Source organism: Onychostruthus taczanowskii, unplaced genomic scaffold, assembly GCF_017590055.1.
Source record: "Onychostruthus taczanowskii isolate IOZ18803 unplaced genomic scaffold, ASM1759005v1 scaffold8, whole genome shotgun sequence".
Classification (NCBI taxonomy): domain Eukaryota; kingdom Metazoa; phylum Chordata; class Aves; order Passeriformes; family Passeridae; genus Onychostruthus; species Onychostruthus taczanowskii.
This window is the reverse complement of record NW_024505892.1, coordinates 3,035,666-3,052,700: the sequence shown is the minus strand read 5'-3', so window position 1 is coordinate 3,052,700 and position 17,035 is coordinate 3,035,666. Positions and strand designations below refer to the sequence as shown.

General features: G+C 37.9%; 1 protein-coding gene across 1 annotated transcript in view; it reads left to right on the top strand.

Moving 5' to 3' along the window:
• The window catches only part of MAN1A1 (mannosidase alpha class 1A member 1), a 141,066-nt gene that overhangs the window by 37,841 nt on the left and 86,190 nt on the right, over positions 1-17,035 (top strand). Inside the window, exon 3 of the mRNA XM_041423972.1 lies at positions 8,233-8,348. Within this exon, the coding sequence (XP_041279906.1) occupies positions 8,233-8,348 (116 nt within the window). The remainder of the gene's footprint in view (positions 1-8,232; positions 8,349-17,035) is intronic.

The window sequence follows — 17,035 nt, the reverse complement described above, 5'->3', positions numbered from 1 at the left end:
TTTCCTAAAACAGCCTAAATAGAGCACTTATCAAACTCCCAACTATATTTGGAGGTTGCTTAGAGACAGCAGTTGTGATTACAGGAAAATACAACATCTACTTTGATCTTGCTGCACTGCTTGGCTACATCAAGGTAATATCAAAAATGTTAGTAAGTAATTATTATCTAGTTAGTTATTGGACTTCTTTTTGAGTTCTTGAAACCAGAGTAGTTTGAGTTGACTTCATGGCTGAGTCATCATGTTTCTGTTTCCTTCTCTTCTCTAAAAATGAAAATTATTTATTGTCTCCAGGAAGAATGATAGTTGTGTGATTTAGTATGCTGAGGAATTTAATGGAATTCTGTTTTCTTGCAGTATAACAAAATGTCATAAAATTTCTTGAAAACTAAAACACTTCATGTAGTGTTCTTTGAAATCAGAAGTGGTATAAACATTTCTAAGGTTTGAGTTAATGATAATTTTGCATGGATTTGCAGAAAAAGCTGTAGATGTATTGAGCTGTGAAATTCTTAAGCAGGAGTTCTGTGGATGTTGCATAAGTTAAAGTCATTTCAGGCGCAACTCTCTGTGAAACAGAACAGGTGTCGAATTGAAAAATAAAACTGTATTTAAAGGAGTAAGAGGCAGAGTCAGTCTAAATGCAGATCAGTTTCTCATCATGGTCATCTGGTATGTGATCTTATTGCTGAGGAGTTTTCCTCAGAAACCCCTTCAATCTTATTGATCTTGGTGCAAATCAAAATAAATATTAGGTCCCTTTCTGCTGAATTGCTTTACAGAATACCAAAGAGCAGCATATCTACAAGCAGGTCTGCCTCACAACCTACCCTTGCCCAAATCCGTAACTACCTTTGTTCTTTACAAACAAAACCTTGTTTCTCTAAGTGTCCTCAGATTTATTAGGTCTGATCTGTACCATCGTGTTTGAATTCAACAAATGCCACCTTTTAAATAAAACAATGAAAGAGTCATCTGTTTGTGTGTTGGGTTTCTTTCCTTCATGAAAGAACAGACAAGTTTCCTTATGTTCCTTGTTTCTTATTTTTAAAAAAAATTTTAAAATTGCAAATGGTTGACTAATTTAAGGTAATTCTGAGTTGTATTAGTGGAGAATAGGTAACCTTCAGCTCTGTGTCCTGTGAATTTCCTCCGAGCCTTCAGAAATCAAGTAAGACCTTCAGTTCACTGTCATCCATCATAACTATTTCCAATTTGCCAAGACTGTCTTTTCTTCTTGCTGCCAGGTCTCAATTGTTTTAAAAATGCGAGTTTCGAATAGTCTTGGTATCAGTAAAATATAGCACATTTCATTAGGCACTGTTTGATATGTAATAAAACACTTCTCCTTTGAATTAATTGCTGCATTTACATTGCTTTGCACGCACTGGCAGTGGCTGTTATGGGATAAAGACTTTTATATCTCACTATGAGGAACAGCAGAGTCCGCTGCTGTGTGGTGCTTTATTTTGTAAAAGTTACAGTACAGCTCTCCTGACACAGAGGGGAGAGTTGTTTTCAAATGATACTGCTTCTAAGCTTATTTTTGCAAGTATAAATGCATGGCTCCTTTCAATCTCCATTTTGCAGGTAGATTATAATGACTGCTGTTTCTTGAAGGCATGTCATAACTGTCATGCTGTGTTTCTCAGAAGGACAAAAATAAGATGGCTTTTGAAAGGTGTAATTACACATGGATGGGCTTAGGACATAACATCATGAAATAGAGACACTATACCAGGGCTAGGAGGAGAGGAAAATGGCCAGTGGGATGTTGATAGGAGAAAGGGTAGGGACAACTAGTGGTTCTAATTTTGGGGGAAGGAAAAGAACCCTGCTTTAGCACCTTGTACAAATTACTAGTACTAGTAATAGAGCTATTCAGTAGCTGAAGACTTCTTGTTGAACTTGGAAATTACTTTTTTTTTTGTCCTAAACTCAGGCCATGAAAACAAATTGTGAATTCAAGGAACTGCCTTAGTCTTGCTGGTGTTCTGCAGGCAGTGTGTGTGTAAGGGTGTATGTGATAAGCTGAGAAAGTCTTTAGACTGGCAGACTGTAGATATATTCATATTATGAACAGAAGGTGCTTTCTTTCACATGTGCGCACCAAAAATAATATACTTTTAGAGAAACACTGAAAGATTTCTCCTTGAAGCCAGTGCCACATACATGTCTCTGACATGGCAATGTCTTTTCTGTACATCCCTGCAATGTTTTTAATTTCCTTTGTACATGCCATGTTGGATTTTACCATGTTGTAGCAACTATTTGAAAAGACAGAAATATTCATATCAGTTTAATTACATGAAGTGTACAACTGTTTCAAGATTAATCAAATAAATTGGAATAGCTCAGCATCTGTTTGCACCATATCTGTCCATTAGCAAAACAGGGCATATCTCCTGGTATGACTTTTTCTATGAGTACTAATTCTTCTCTCACTATTCCTAGTAGAAAGTAGTAAGTGCTGTTACTTTTTAATTTTTTAACTTTTATGTTTCAGGTTACCATTAACAACGTTAGCTAAAGCAGAGATTTATTAATCTACCTTCCTATTGCAAAGGTGGCAAAACCACAATTTTGCTTTTTTTTCATAGCACTCTACCACGAGCCCCTCAAACTAGGAGATATTCCTCTCTAAGCCTTCTGAACTAATTTTAAAACTAATGAGTGTTGCTGCACTAGCAGAGAGCTCTTTCTAGAAGTGTTTTCTGCACTTAAATGACTGTAACTAAAGGGCTTTTTTAATTATCTGAAGTTGTGTTTCATGTGCAGTATTGCCAGTTTGATATTGTAACTTGTAGGCATAGTATAATTAATCTCTGCAAGTGAAAAAGGACCTTTTCTGGAGGCAAAAAGGGAGGCATTTAATAAATACTCACAATCTGCAAACCCTAAAGTGCTATAATTTAGTAAGATCCTGGTCCTCCCACTTTGAACTGTTTTTTGTGATTTCTTTTATGGAGTGTTGAGGTGTATGAATATTTTTAAAGCCTGCCAAAATTTATACCCAAAACTGTCTTGGCGGTGTATAGCAATGCATCTTTTCAAACTCTAAGTTTATTAATATAGCCTAGGCAATTAATTGTGCATGTGTTTAAACAATATATTAATTTAAATTTAAAGGATTCAAAATCTTCCCCCCACCGCAGTCTTGTTTGTCTTCACTCTTCCTGCTGTATTCCTTGAAATTTTGTGTTTTGGTATATGGTTTTAATTTGGGCAGTAAGCCTGACATCTATCTCAACTAAATTAACTTGTGTAAAGAATAACATTAGCAGCTATTAGGATGAACATTAGGATAGAGGATGAATTACTCGACACAGCATTTTTGAGAGGAGGTCATGTTGCACAACACAGACAAGTGTATTGTCATTTTAGATTTCTAAAACAAATTTTTCAGGCTTATTACTGGCCTCTCACAGGAATCTGTTACTGCTGAGGCCACACTCTCAAATTACTCATCCCTACATGGAAAAATTAAATGACCAAAGTGAAATTTGGCAGTGCAAATGAGTTATTTGGAGTAGCTTTGACAATGGCAAACTGCAAACAGTTCCACAAACTCAGAAGGATTTCCCAACAGGCGATAATTGCACTTAGAAATAGAAAATGTTCCTAATTTGAACTGGATCTTAGTGAAACAGGACATATAATTCTGAGTTAATACACAGAACGGCCAGACTTGAGCTCATAGTAAGTAGCAAAGCTTCACAACTTTCCAGAACAATACGTGGGGGTCCATAAGAAGTGGCATAGATGGGATGAACAAGGATTTCTTGTTCCTTGTGGGGAGTGATATCCTTTATAAGGAAGGGGTGGAGATAGCAAATTACTAGGCAGCAGGTTCAAACAAAAGAAGGTGGCTCATAACATAACATGTAGCTGAGCAGCACGGTGCCAGAAGCGTGGTGGATGCCAAAGGCTTCTGCAGGAAGCACAGAGATAAGCAATGAAGGAAAAAAGATTTAAACTTTATCAAATTCAAAGACACCAGAGGTGGCTCTAAAATGCATGGATGTATAAAATACTGGATATTTGGAAGAGCATTCTAGAAATATCACTATATTGTTTCACGTTACATATGCGAAAAACTAGATTTGCTAAAAATGGAATTAATTTTTCTTTCTCCACTCTTACCAGGTGTGAATAGTCACTGAAATTAAAAGTGTTAATATTGCTGAGGGTTTGCCAGTACTTGAGTCAAGAGTTTCATGTTTTGGCATAGTACACTTTAATAATTAATCACTCTTGACACTTTAAATTGCTAATGATATTGCATAGGAACCTTTTCCGTGAACTTTAAATAAAGGAAAACACTGTTCTAAGATATGAGTCAGCTTTTGAAGCAATGCTCCAAGAAACCTACAGCACAAATCAAAATGTTACTTTAGTGGAACCTGTATGTATTCTCAAATACCAAGCTTGGTGTGCAAGGGATGGGAGAAAATTTTAAATTATTAAGTGCTCCAACATGCATTGATTCTGAAGTATTCTATTTCGGATTCATCTGGCCATATCTAAAAGCCTGGGCTTGACAAGTGAGAACTTATTTTGGCACATGCTCCAAAGGGTTTGGCCATAAGCCAGGTGTGGTTCTTAAACCATATGGCCATATAAGCTCAGTCACAGAGCTGTGCTAATAAGGTTGTCATTCACATCCAGAGCAGTTCTCCCTACAGTGGCATCCTGGAAACTCATACAGAGTTATTCATCCTCTGGTCACTCTTCTTATTCTGCTCTTGCTGCCCAGTCCTGAGATGCTACTGCATTCTCTAATGTAATCTCTTCTTTTATTTGCATGCACATCCACTGGCACTGCTAGATATTAAAAAGCATGCACTTTAAATGGACTGACTGTGCATTACCTGGAGGAGATATAGGCTACCTGTGCTTTTAAAAAGCTGTTGTGGTTAATAGTCCACAAATCTTGTTAGCAATATACTCATTTTTTGTCTTTTTTTCCAGATCATTGCTTAAGATTTTAAGTGTTAAACTGAAAGGAAGTTCTGTTGATGTTTCTTGGTAGTCTACTGAAAATTTTGTGTTGACTAATTTCTTTTGCATTCTTTTCACTTAATAGTAGGCTATTTTATGTGTTCTCTATTAATCCCTTGGAGTAAATGATGCTGTCAGTAAAGAGGAATGGTAAAATTAAAGGGCTAACAACAGAAGTAAAATGGAGCATATGGTCTGGATGTTTTGGTAGAGACTAATAGTTCTTCATTTTGGTAGGCTTGTACATCTAGTTATCTCTTTTATCATCAAAATTACTTCCTTTGAGCTTATGTTTTATGAGTTTCAAGTTCATTTTCTGTACTTTGAGTATATATGTATATTTATTTTATTTAGTTATCTGAAAAATATATCTGTATTTATCTGATGTCTATGAATTTTATCCAAGTATTGTTTGTGATATCTTCCTTCTGCCTAGGGCAACTCTGAAACTCTACCATGGAGACTGCAGCTTGGCTTGCACTCTGTAACACGGTACTCACTGTTAGTCAGATTTGTAGCTGTACTGTAGGTATATAGGAAAACAGTCCTCTTGTCCAAATATTCTGTGTCATGAGTGTGTACCATAATTGCCTAGCAATAATCTTTGCTTCTTGTAGACCATGACTGCTGTATAATTCCTTGGGAATGTTGTGTAGGAACGAACAGCAGTGATAACTGTATTTAACAATTTATGTGCTGTGCTTTGAGCAGCATAGCTTATATAGGCTTGTGAAATGTTTGGTCTTATCCCATAATAAGGAATGTTCATTTAATTTCTTTGCTCTCCTTCCCCCAGCCCCACCACTGGCTTGTCTGGTTATTAATGAACTGTTCAGCATCACAATTTCCATACTACTCTCAAGTTTAAGTTATTCTCTTGGCTGACTTAGTGTAAACTGCAGTTGTTCACAAGTCATAATTCTGGCCGCTAAACTGACTCTTTCTCTGTTCTTTTGTCTTTTATCAACAACTCGGAAGTACAGCTGTTTGAGACAAACTTGACTAAGTGTCACATTAATTGTTTTATTCCTTTTTCTGGAGCCTTCAGAATAATAGCAGAAATTATTTCGAAGTAAGATCTGCTTGAGATTCTAACTTTTTTTATTTCAACCTGTGCTCTAAGCAGGCCACATATGCCAGATTCAGGGAAAAAAAATCATAGTAAGTAGGTGACTCCAAGGGTGATTTCTCAATAAGTTTTCTCCTCATTTTCTCCTCTTTTTCTTCTGACTTAGTAGTGGGTTGCAGCTCAAGTACTAATCCTTAAAATTGAAAGCTTAACTGTTTAGTGGTGGTGTTAGTTGTATTACAAGAGGATTATCACAAAGAATGTCTTTGCATGGTGAGCCTATCACAATCCACTGAAGCAAATCAAGTTATAGATGATTTTTCTGTAAGTAGAGCTCAGTTGTAGAGGTTCACTAGGAACTGCTTTTGTTGCATGGAGTTACCAGACATCTCCAGAGCTTATGCAGTAGTGATCTCAAGCAGATGTCCTCCAGCAGTTTTCCACTCTCACTTTCTCATAAGCTCAGGAAAAATATAAGTTGCTTAGCCAAGTTTAAAGGAATACTTTTCCTTTAATATTAGAGAAGGGCAGCCAAGTTCCAAATAAGCTCTTGGAGGATATTATGTTTTTCTTACCAAAGTATGCTGCAGTTTTATTAGTGGAGTATCTGGGGGAAAATGTAGAGAGTCCTTCCTTCAGAGTAGGAAAGTGACATTCAAAAAATGTGTGGTATAAACAGCTGCTAAAATAGAGAAAGCATCTGATTCTGTTAAATGTACCAAATAACTGTTGTAACAACCTCAAATATTATTTTGCTTAAGATGGTGGAAATGGAAAATTATTTTCTGCCTGGAACCTTAATTTAAGGAAATTATATATAGATATATATATATAATATGTGCTATATAGAGCTCTCCAATCACCTCTCTGTTTCATGTGGAAGCAGAAACCCATGATGGCAGTGAACGCAAGAATTGATTGATATAGTACCTTTCTTCCTTAAATATGAAAAATTGAATTCTGATATTTGATAAGTTTATAAAATTAAGTTTACTTTTTCATCAGGTATTTCAGAGACAAGATGATAATCAAGTTCCTTAATTAGTTGTAGCTACTATCTTGTTATTCCCCCGGTACAATCAATTCCGGAATGAGTAGTCAGCAATTCACCTGACTCATTAGCCCTGCTGAGGGAGACAGGGAGACAATGACTTTCTCTGTTGATTGCAACCTAAATTATTTTGTAATTCTAAATGTTTCCTTCTGTGTCAGAGTCTTCTCTAAAATATAACAGTGGTTTGCCTTTCATTATGAAAACTGCGGGAGCCAAGTTAGGAAATGAAAGTCTTAGCAGAGTGGTCAAAATTGAATTTCGACATTATCCCATAAATAGGAATTGAAACTCTTCCTAGACAAAAATGGTGTTTTGAAAAGGTCAAGGTAAATTTGGAGTAAGCATAGGAAAGTATTTTGAGTGACTGTTTTCTTGAACCTCACTGTCTGCATTAACGTTTCAGTACAGGATGATGAACATTTAATCCATTCCAAAGCCCACATACTGATGATATTCCATCTTGCAGAGTTAGGTCAAGGATAGCTCTTAGCCACCTCTCTAGCAGAGGTAGAAAGGTGCCATTTTTGCAGACCACCAGAACTTGCTGTGAAAACCAGTGCTTTGCAGCCCTTCCTGAGCTGACAAATCCATGTGTGCAAGTTTTGCCTCCCCCAGTGCTATCTTGTGCGGACTGTAATTCTTAAAGGGCTTTCCTAACAAAAATGGGATCAGTACTCACCAGTTTCTTAAAGTTTTATCTATATTTTTGACTATAAAAACAAAAAAGCAGCTGATTGTTTCCATTCCAAACTGGAAGAAAGAGGAATTTCTCAATTACCGAGATTTACTGTGTTTTGTGTCATTTTACGGTGAACTGTTCTATCAGTGGTTTAAAATGCAAAATTATGGCTGAAAATACAGTGCATTAGAACAGCTCTTCAAAAGTTCATTAGTGGAAGAAATACTTAAATATTATGATGTTGTGTTGTGGCATGGGAATCAAAGTAAGGGCTGTGAATTACTAGTTACCACTTGAATGCTTATGCACCCAGTTTTTAATTGGATTAATTGAAATTGGATTTTGAAATTAGAATTAATTTAAATTAATTAGATCTAACTGAAAAGTCTTCTGCTGGAAAGTAAATCACTGGCTCTTCATGTATTTCAGGTAACATACAAGGAGCAACAATTGTGGATGCCCTTGATACATTATACATCATGGAAATGAAAGAGGAGTTCAAGGAAGCCAAGGAGTGGGTTGAAAAAAACTTGGATTTCAATGTGGTAAGGAATGTTGCTGATTAACTTTTAATGCTCTGTTTAGTCTCCAGGGGCCAAGTGAGGACTGGGTTCTTGGTATTACACACATAATGCAAGGCTAAAGAATTTAGATTATTGATAGAGAAAGCAAGAAGCTGGAAGATAGGAAATCTGCTTATATGCTCTTTTTCCGGCTTAGGTAGATGGAAGGCAATGAGCTGGACTGGAGGAAGGAAAAAGGAAATAGAGTATTTGCCATTATAAAGTAAAAACCAGCCTTTTCAGCTTTTCTGGGTAGAAGAATTGGGACCCTTCAAGCATTAATTTTTTCACCATGCAAAACCTTTTACATTTTCCCTTTATGAAATCTTCCACAGATTTTAGTCGTGTTTGTTGAAAGTCACATGCCATACATACTACTTAGGCTCCTTTTTCTACTCCAGTAAAGTTGCATATCATGAGTTAGGCTGAAATATTGGCACAACTGAACTGCTTTAGTCTTACGAGGCATCAGGTACAGCTGCACGTACAAATCACCCTATTAAGTGGCAATTATGCAGCTGAGGGCAAAGTTCATTATTGAATCTTTTATTCTTGAAAGGCCTTGAACAAGTAGGAACCTCTTCAATTACATGGCGAAGTCCTGGGTTTGGTATTTTTTCATTTTTTTTCTTTTGGGTTTTTTTTGGTCCAGAGGATTTATTGTTGGGTGCAGAGAGCTGATGAAGCAGCTCTGATCAGTGTAGTGAAGTAAGCACAGTACGTTGAGCACTTAAAAGCTCCTGTAGCTGACATGCTTAATGTTAGAAACACTTTCTGAAAACAAAGTACTCTTTCTAATAAGTTATGCAAAAGTCAGGTTTAATTAGGGTCTCTTCCATGCTTGAGAATTAATTATCCTTTTAAGAAGGAGTTAATAAGAGTGGATCTAACATAGTTTATATAAGCAGTAATTTGGTATGCATTTATATTTACATTTATAATGCAAATAGAGGATATTGAACAGTGCTCCTGTGTACTAACAAAAGCCTGAATGACATACTAATTTTATTTTGTGCATAAGAATTTTTTTTCCTAAAGGTATTTTTGTAATTCTAAATTCCTGTCTTATTAGCTTAGTATTATCAAGATGTTTAAAAACCAGGATAAGACAACAGAAAATAACTCCACTTAAAAGGATGAGCTGAGCTCTACTTGGAGGAACATTATAAAGTTTTTTAGAGTTTAACATGATTATTAACATGATAATCTTTGGGTTTACATATATCTTGCTATATTTGGTACTGGAAACTTTTCAATGGTATTTCCTACATTTCCTATTTTTAATGCACCTGTTTTTTTCTCAGTAATGCTTATAAGCTAAGAAAATGTCAGAAATTTTGTATTCCACTAGTTGTTCAGTGCAGGAGTCAAGCAGATTTACCAAAGCAACTTCACAGATAACACTGACATGCGTCACTAACAGTGTATTGTTACTGATATTCCTGTAAATAGAAGCCTGCAGTTCAACACTTCACAAAATTATTTTGATAATACTTCATAATCATATGTAATTGAATTTTGCATTTGCATCAGCAGCAAGTAGATGAATTTTCCCAAACTGGAACAAGGAAATTAAAATAAATAATGGTGATGCCAAATTTAATAATGGACGTCCATTTGTTTAATGGCTGGATTGTTGGAAGCTACTCAACTTGCAGTTTTGTTTAGTTTTCCACTTCAAGTATAGGTTTTAGATTCAAATGCTATTTTGTATTTATATCTTACAGTTTAAAGAGCAGCAGTTCTCTTTTGTGTTTAAGCGTTTATCATGTACCAGGACTTGCGTGACATATTCTGCAAAAATGTTATGTACACTATTACTTGCTTCTGTTTTAGAAGCCTTTGTTCCATGAAAGTGGTTTATTTGGAATAACTGACTCACTGACATATCCTTAAGAGTTATTTCTTCTGAGTAGTATAAATTTGTGTTTGATGTTTCTGATCATTTCCTGAGCAGTGACTGCTTAATCAGCATATTTGGCCTTTATTTGCATAAGTAGGATACATTTTTCTCTTCATGTATTCTTAGAATTGGTCTTTCAGATCTTTTAATTTTCTTTAAAATGTTCTTTACAAAAATTGCAGTGACTGTATTCTGTAGCAGAATTTTTTCTCCTTATGTTCTCTCAGTGCAGCTGGATATAGGAAAATTTTACAAACTCCAGAAGATACGCACCAAACTATTTGGCCAGCACTCACACCACTCTCAACACCTGATCATAAAAGTTGCCTGGTTTCACTTTGTAAATAGGCACTAGTTTATCCACACTAAAGGATTTATGGAATAAAGATGACTTAATGGGAGATGGCAACGTCTCTTTATGCATTAGATTTCAATCTCTCAGTTCAATGAATTAGATGTCAGGGCTGCTCTTTACCTTCCCGAAGATAGGTTTTGATTTTGAGGGAAAACTCTAGTTAAGTCAGCAGCACCTTTCTTGGCAGACTTGTGCATTTTAGTAAGCTTGTCAGTGGGTATGTTTAGAAGCTTTCCCTTTTGGGGTATAACGCAGGCTATTTTCATTACAGCTACAGCTGGTAGCCCTGTGATTTTATAACTGAGATATCCACATTGCAATGCTTGGAGCTTTTTTATGTCACAACTGCTGACTTTTTTTTTTTTTATTTGAAACCTTGCAGAAGTTTGAGCTAAACTGAGCCATTCCTTCAGGAATTATGTTGCATTTTATGATTCTGTCAATATTATCAGAGATGTAGATGTACTTTTGGAAGGAGATGACATTTGCAGTGGCTAAATCCATGGTCTTAGCTTTGAGTAGCACGATGGATATGTGCTCTGTTCTCTGTTAAATCTCTTCATCTCTCTGGGGGATTCATCTCTGCTCTTCTAATTAATATAGCCAAGGCTTTTATGACCTCCCCACACACGACCCTTCACAGTGCACAGCCCAAGGTTGCAGCAGCTGGGCTGGGCTGTGTATCAGCAGGTTACAAGGCAGGAAAAGGGAACCAGTCTTTCATGGGATTTTTAGGGAGCTTGGCCGTTTCCTAGCTACAACTATGCATACTGCCTGCTCCTCTGCTCTTATTTTTTTCTTATTTGTTTCAGAAGCTGCACATACACACACACACACACACACACACACACACACACACACACAGAGCTTTCTGAAGGAGTTTCTGTACCACCACCCCACTTCTGCGTCACACTGGGGAGGAAAAAGCTATCAGTCTCTGTAGTCCAAGAGCCAAATAGCATTGAATACATGCTTGGGAAGAGAGAGAGAGGAAAAAGGATCTTGATGAGGCAAATGAAGGGGTCAGGTATTGGGGAGTAGTGGTGCAGGAGCTGAGCTACATGGCACAGCAGAGAGGGTTTGGGAGTTGTTAAGTATTGGAATCGATGGTGCTCTGCATCTATGCCCAAACACAGCCCAGTATCTTTAGGATGAATGCCCAAGTGATCCATCCTCCTCCTCTTTAGCCTTGCTAAACTCCTTCTGTGCGAAAAGGCAGTCTTGCCTGCACTGCCTACTGGGAGCAGTCCTTGGTCCACACAGTGTCCTAAAGCATGTCTGGGCATGGACTGGAAAAACAGGGGCCCACACCAAGACCAGAAGGTGCTAGCAATCAAATTGTACGTGGGACAGGGCTTGAATTCATACCCTGACCAACTGACCAGCTGTCTGATGGAACTGTAGCCAGACAGGATCAGAATGGGAGCAAGGGATGGAGCAGAAAGCCATGCACTTGTTCTGATAAAAGGGAAATTGGGAAAGTATGAAGGGTATTTCATTATTTCCTCTCAAAGACAGGTACTAATGAGTTGAGGAACTGCATAAAGAGAAAGCAATGAGGAAGAAGGTGAGGGTACCCTTGGTCTTGTGTCCTACCAATACTCTTAAGCATTGGTCAGTCACTGTATCTGATTTTATATGCCACTTTTGAAGCTTGAAGGCTAACTTACCACTTCTGATTTTCATCTTTGTGCTTAGCTCAGCAAATCTGAGTGTCTTTCAAAGAGGTTTCATCAGCACCTTCATGCAACCTAGAAGTTTTGTGAGTGATATGTGTGTTATTTGAGAACTGGAAAAGAACTGGTGGAAGTGGAGAAACTTGGAGTTATCGGTTTTTTTCTACTGTCATGTATAGATTGGCATACCCCCTTTGCAAGGTCCCAGCATAGCAAATATTATTTGCATAAATAAGGCTTCCAGCATTTAACATTGACTCAGCTGTATCTGTGGTGTGGCAGTCAGTAGCAGGACAGACTTCCAGACTTCAGTTTGCTTATTTCAAACTTCAGTATTTACAAATCTAAATCCTACTATTCTCCAACTGTAGGTATTATGATTGACTTGTTTTTAACAGTCCACAATCTAATGTTCTAACTTGGAACATTATGGTTTTTTTGCTTTTTATTCTTGGTATTTTTCCTCTTCAAGTGAGAAAATCAGAAAGTTTCCTAATACAATTATTTGGAGCAACTTTCCCATTTAAAAAAAGAAAAAGAAAAAAAAAGTTGTGGGTCAGAGAGAAATCGTAAGAAAGCCAGCAGGTAAAAATGGTTCTTTAGTTTGCGGGACTGTTTGATTACTGGTTTGCCACATAACTTATTAGTACACTCTAAATGCCAGACTTCAAAGTGACTTGATTTTGTTTTGATTATGTGTAAGAGCCAATTTTGATGGGCTAAAAGGAGATCCTGCAAATTCATTACTAAACGCAGTTCTTTTGCTGCTAGAGTTTATTAATGCCTTCAGTAGCACTTTATTTTTGTGCCTGTTGAAGATCGTGCAGTTTGCCATGCAGGGACTTCACCAAGGTTAAATAACATGTTATGTAATAACCAGGCTTTGACACTTGTGATAAAAAGGTTGCTAAGATTGTTTCCCATGTCTTTGGGAGCTGAATATTTTAGCAGGCTGCCAGTAACTTTCATTTGTGGAATATGAATGAAACTTTTTCCCCCCACAACTGCAGGTAATTAAAATCTTGTTTAATTACAATAGTTGAAAGTGAGCTATTGTAGTATGTGTAGCTATCTGTGACTCTATAGTAATTCCTGGGCTCTTGAAAATGCAGGGATTTGTTACTATTCCCAACCTTTGTGCTTCAACAGGGGAATATTATTATTTAATAGTAATAATAATTACAAGTTCATCTCATTTCACAGGAAATGTGGGCCCTTTGTGTCCACTTTTTAGTCTAGAATTATATACATTATTCAGTACAGGGTCCCTGGTGTTCTCTTGCTCAGCTTGTTAAACTGCAGGGTATGGGCTGCTTGCCATGATGTGTGTGCATGGGGGCAGTTGCTACATTCCTTCTACACAGGAGCAATAGATGGAAATGCAGATGATGGGGGCTAAAGTTCTATATACTCTTGATGATACAAAAACAGGAGAACCAAAGGAAAGGAAATTTTGAAAGGAATCTTTGCAATGGAGAAGACTGAAACAAATTATATGTTTGATTTGTGGCTTCTTTTTTTTTTTTTTGTTATCTTTATAAAAGCTGAGAGAGTAAGCTCTTTATGAAATATAAATTAAGGTGCCTTGGTTATTGGGAATACATTCATCTGTGTAAAGAGCACACAGTATTTTTTCCAGCTGAATTTTGAGTGGCAGAACGTGTAACCAGTGCTGCTGGTGAGTGCCAGGTGGAACCTAACTCTGGATAAATAAAACAGTGTTTCAAATGTTGTGTTTATACGGGAGGGTGATTTTCCATGAGGAAATACAGATGGAAATAGTTTTGGCCTTGTTCTGTGAATTATGGAGAGGAAGATTATCAGGAATGAGATGCATTAGGAAATGATCCAGAAGGATATGAATACTGATGTTTGGGAAGCTGGAGGAGTTCAATAGGGAAAGGCCTTCAGGAGAGCCCAGTTGACAGTAGTTTGTTGTCTGAACACCGTCATGGTTCGCGGCTGGCACAATGCCAGTACCCCCATGAAAATATACTTTCCCTAGTGGCTTCTGTGAGATGTGATCAGGAACAGAGCAAAGCAGGCTCCAGCTTAGGAGTAAAGGAAACAAACTTTATTAATTACAATATCTAAAAAGGAACAGACACAGCACTAAGAATGAAAACCCTCCAAATACATTCCTCCTCCTCCCCCCCATTTCTTCCACAGCATGAAATAACACCACAGATTTCCACCCCGTCACCATCTCTGAGATAATCAACTTTCAGTCCATCACCACCCCTCAAATAATCAACTCTCAAGTCCATCAGGGAGAGAGGAGTCCTCCCTTGCACCATAGGCTTCCCCCAGAAACAGAACTGAAACCTCTTGTGTTTCCATGTCACTCGTGGCACTGCCTGGAGAACATCTGCCTTCGTGACTTCTTCCCTCCATGTCCAGTGCTCTCACCACTGCACATGGACCAGGACTGCTTTTAGGGTTCCCCTTTTAAGGATGCTCCACCCAGTTCCAAAAAAGCAGCAGTCTCTCAGCTTCGGGACACCAGTTCCCCCCAAATTTACTCCCTGGGGCTGAGGGGCCTTGTGAACAGAGATCTTCCTCCTCTCTGAAGACAGAGTGCATCCCACACCCTCCTCAGCCATCTCTGTTCACGCCACTGCTTCACTATGCTCTCTTTGGCTCCAAGGCATTGCCGCTCCCTGCAGTCTCCGGGTCACAGGAAAAACATGGATCTGTCCATGGCCATACAAGAAAGAGTCCAGCCCAAGGCCACTCCATCATCTCCTCCCACCTAGGATTCTTCTCACCTCTTCTGACATTTCTCACATGCATCAGCTTTCATCACACTTGCTCATTCCTCCTGCTTCATCTCTCTCCTCATTCTGATTCAGGAGGATCAGTATTTGTAAGGTTTCCATTATTCTAGAAAGAGGTTAAAATCTTTGCCTCTGTCTGCCCAGAACTCCCACAGCGGCCGGGCACCTTCTCTTGCCGCATCCCCCACTCCTCCTTCTGGCTGGCCACACTGCCAGTCCATGATATTGAATTTCAAGGCAGCACAGGCACTCTCTCTCTCTCTATCTCCCAGGGAGTAGGACGGGGGCCCGATGCCTCTCAGGGCTCCTCCACCCTTCCATCTTGCAGAGCCTTCACCCCCTCCTCGGTCCCAGGCTCCGGCCTACCTCCCCGGCTGCATGGCTTCCCTCCCCCAGCCAGCCCCAGCTGGGCAGGGGAGCTCTGAGCTCCTTCATGGACCGGGACCAAGAGAGACTTCTCCTGGGAGTTCTTGATTTTAACCCCCTGTGTTCTCAGAGGCAGTCCATACCTTCAGTGGCCAAACCAGGTGCTAATATTCAAATCCAAGCACTGATTGGTCTGACCACAACCTCCCAAAAAACTCACTTTCTTCTTAACCTACGACAAACATTTTTTTCAATATTAAATTCAATATAACTGCTGTCTGAAGCCTCAGTAGTTTGCCAGTTGTAGCCTTAATCCTCTGGTTTATGGAAGGGTGAGGGAAGTCGAGTGGTGAGATGCAGCTGAGATCAAACTGGCCCTGTCATAGATTTGCAAATAAAATAGAAAAGCACAGTAACACAGGCTAACTAATATAAGTCTTGGCCCTTTATTCTGCCTGTCCTCTCCCTGTTTGGTTATATTTGTTGCTTTTTGAAGATGGGTCTTGAGAAGGCATTGTCACTCTCCCTTTCTTTAAAAGGAGTTAGTATAATATGTTTTCTAGTTATAGCTGTAATTTTCTCCAGCATCTTGAGAGTTTCTGAGCTATAGGTTTTCTTCTACTTAAAAAGCAATTTTAACATAACTTTGGTGTTATGTGTCTAGCCAGCAATGTAAAGGATGTTGTATGTCTGTGTCAAAGTAATTTCATCTTTAGAAGCTAATAAGAAAAATCAGATGAAATTCCTGAAACTTGTCAGTTTTGCTCTCACACCACATATTGTATTCATACATTGCTTTTTTGTTTTCTATTTTTTCTCAAGTGCAGTGATCAGAAGTCACAATTTCTCTGGATCTTGTATAGTAGTTGGTCTATTACATTTATGGTTCAAATAGTGAATGATAAATTACTGAATAAATATAAGATGAAAGACTGCATTACTCGCATTCAGCAATTAACATAAAAGCCCTGGAATTAAAACAAAAACATCTTATTCTCAATACACATAACTCTTTTGCAAGTACCTACTGACTTTCAGAATCCTTTCTAAAAGGGACACCTGCAAATATCAGATCAGACTGATTTTTAGGTGTTAGCACAGATGAGATGTGTGCTAACAAAGGTGTTTCAGATATTCTTATACAGAGCACAGTCTATTTGGGGTACTAATGTAAAGACTATAAAATTGGAAATTATATTTATCCAGTGGTTCAGAGCTGTCTTTTACACTTGGTATCTTAAAAAGGGAACATCTTAGTCATCTTGAAATATACATGCCCAGTCACTTCGCCTTACAGAATTTCCATTTGAAGTAGTGGAATTAATTCAACCACTTCTCAGACTTGCTATGTAGGTGATACAGTAACTGTTTGAAGGAGAAGACTAAATTTAAAGTAAAAAATAATTCTCACCTCTACAGATGGTGAAGTAGAAATTTTAGGAAGTTCAGATAAAAGTTTTTCTGATATATTTTGGTACTGTTAAATGGATCATAAGGTATTCATATATAGCTTGATCTGAGAGCAAAATAAAAAAATAGTATTGCTTACTTAGAATTTGACTGCTGAGTAGAAATATGCAGACTTATTTGTG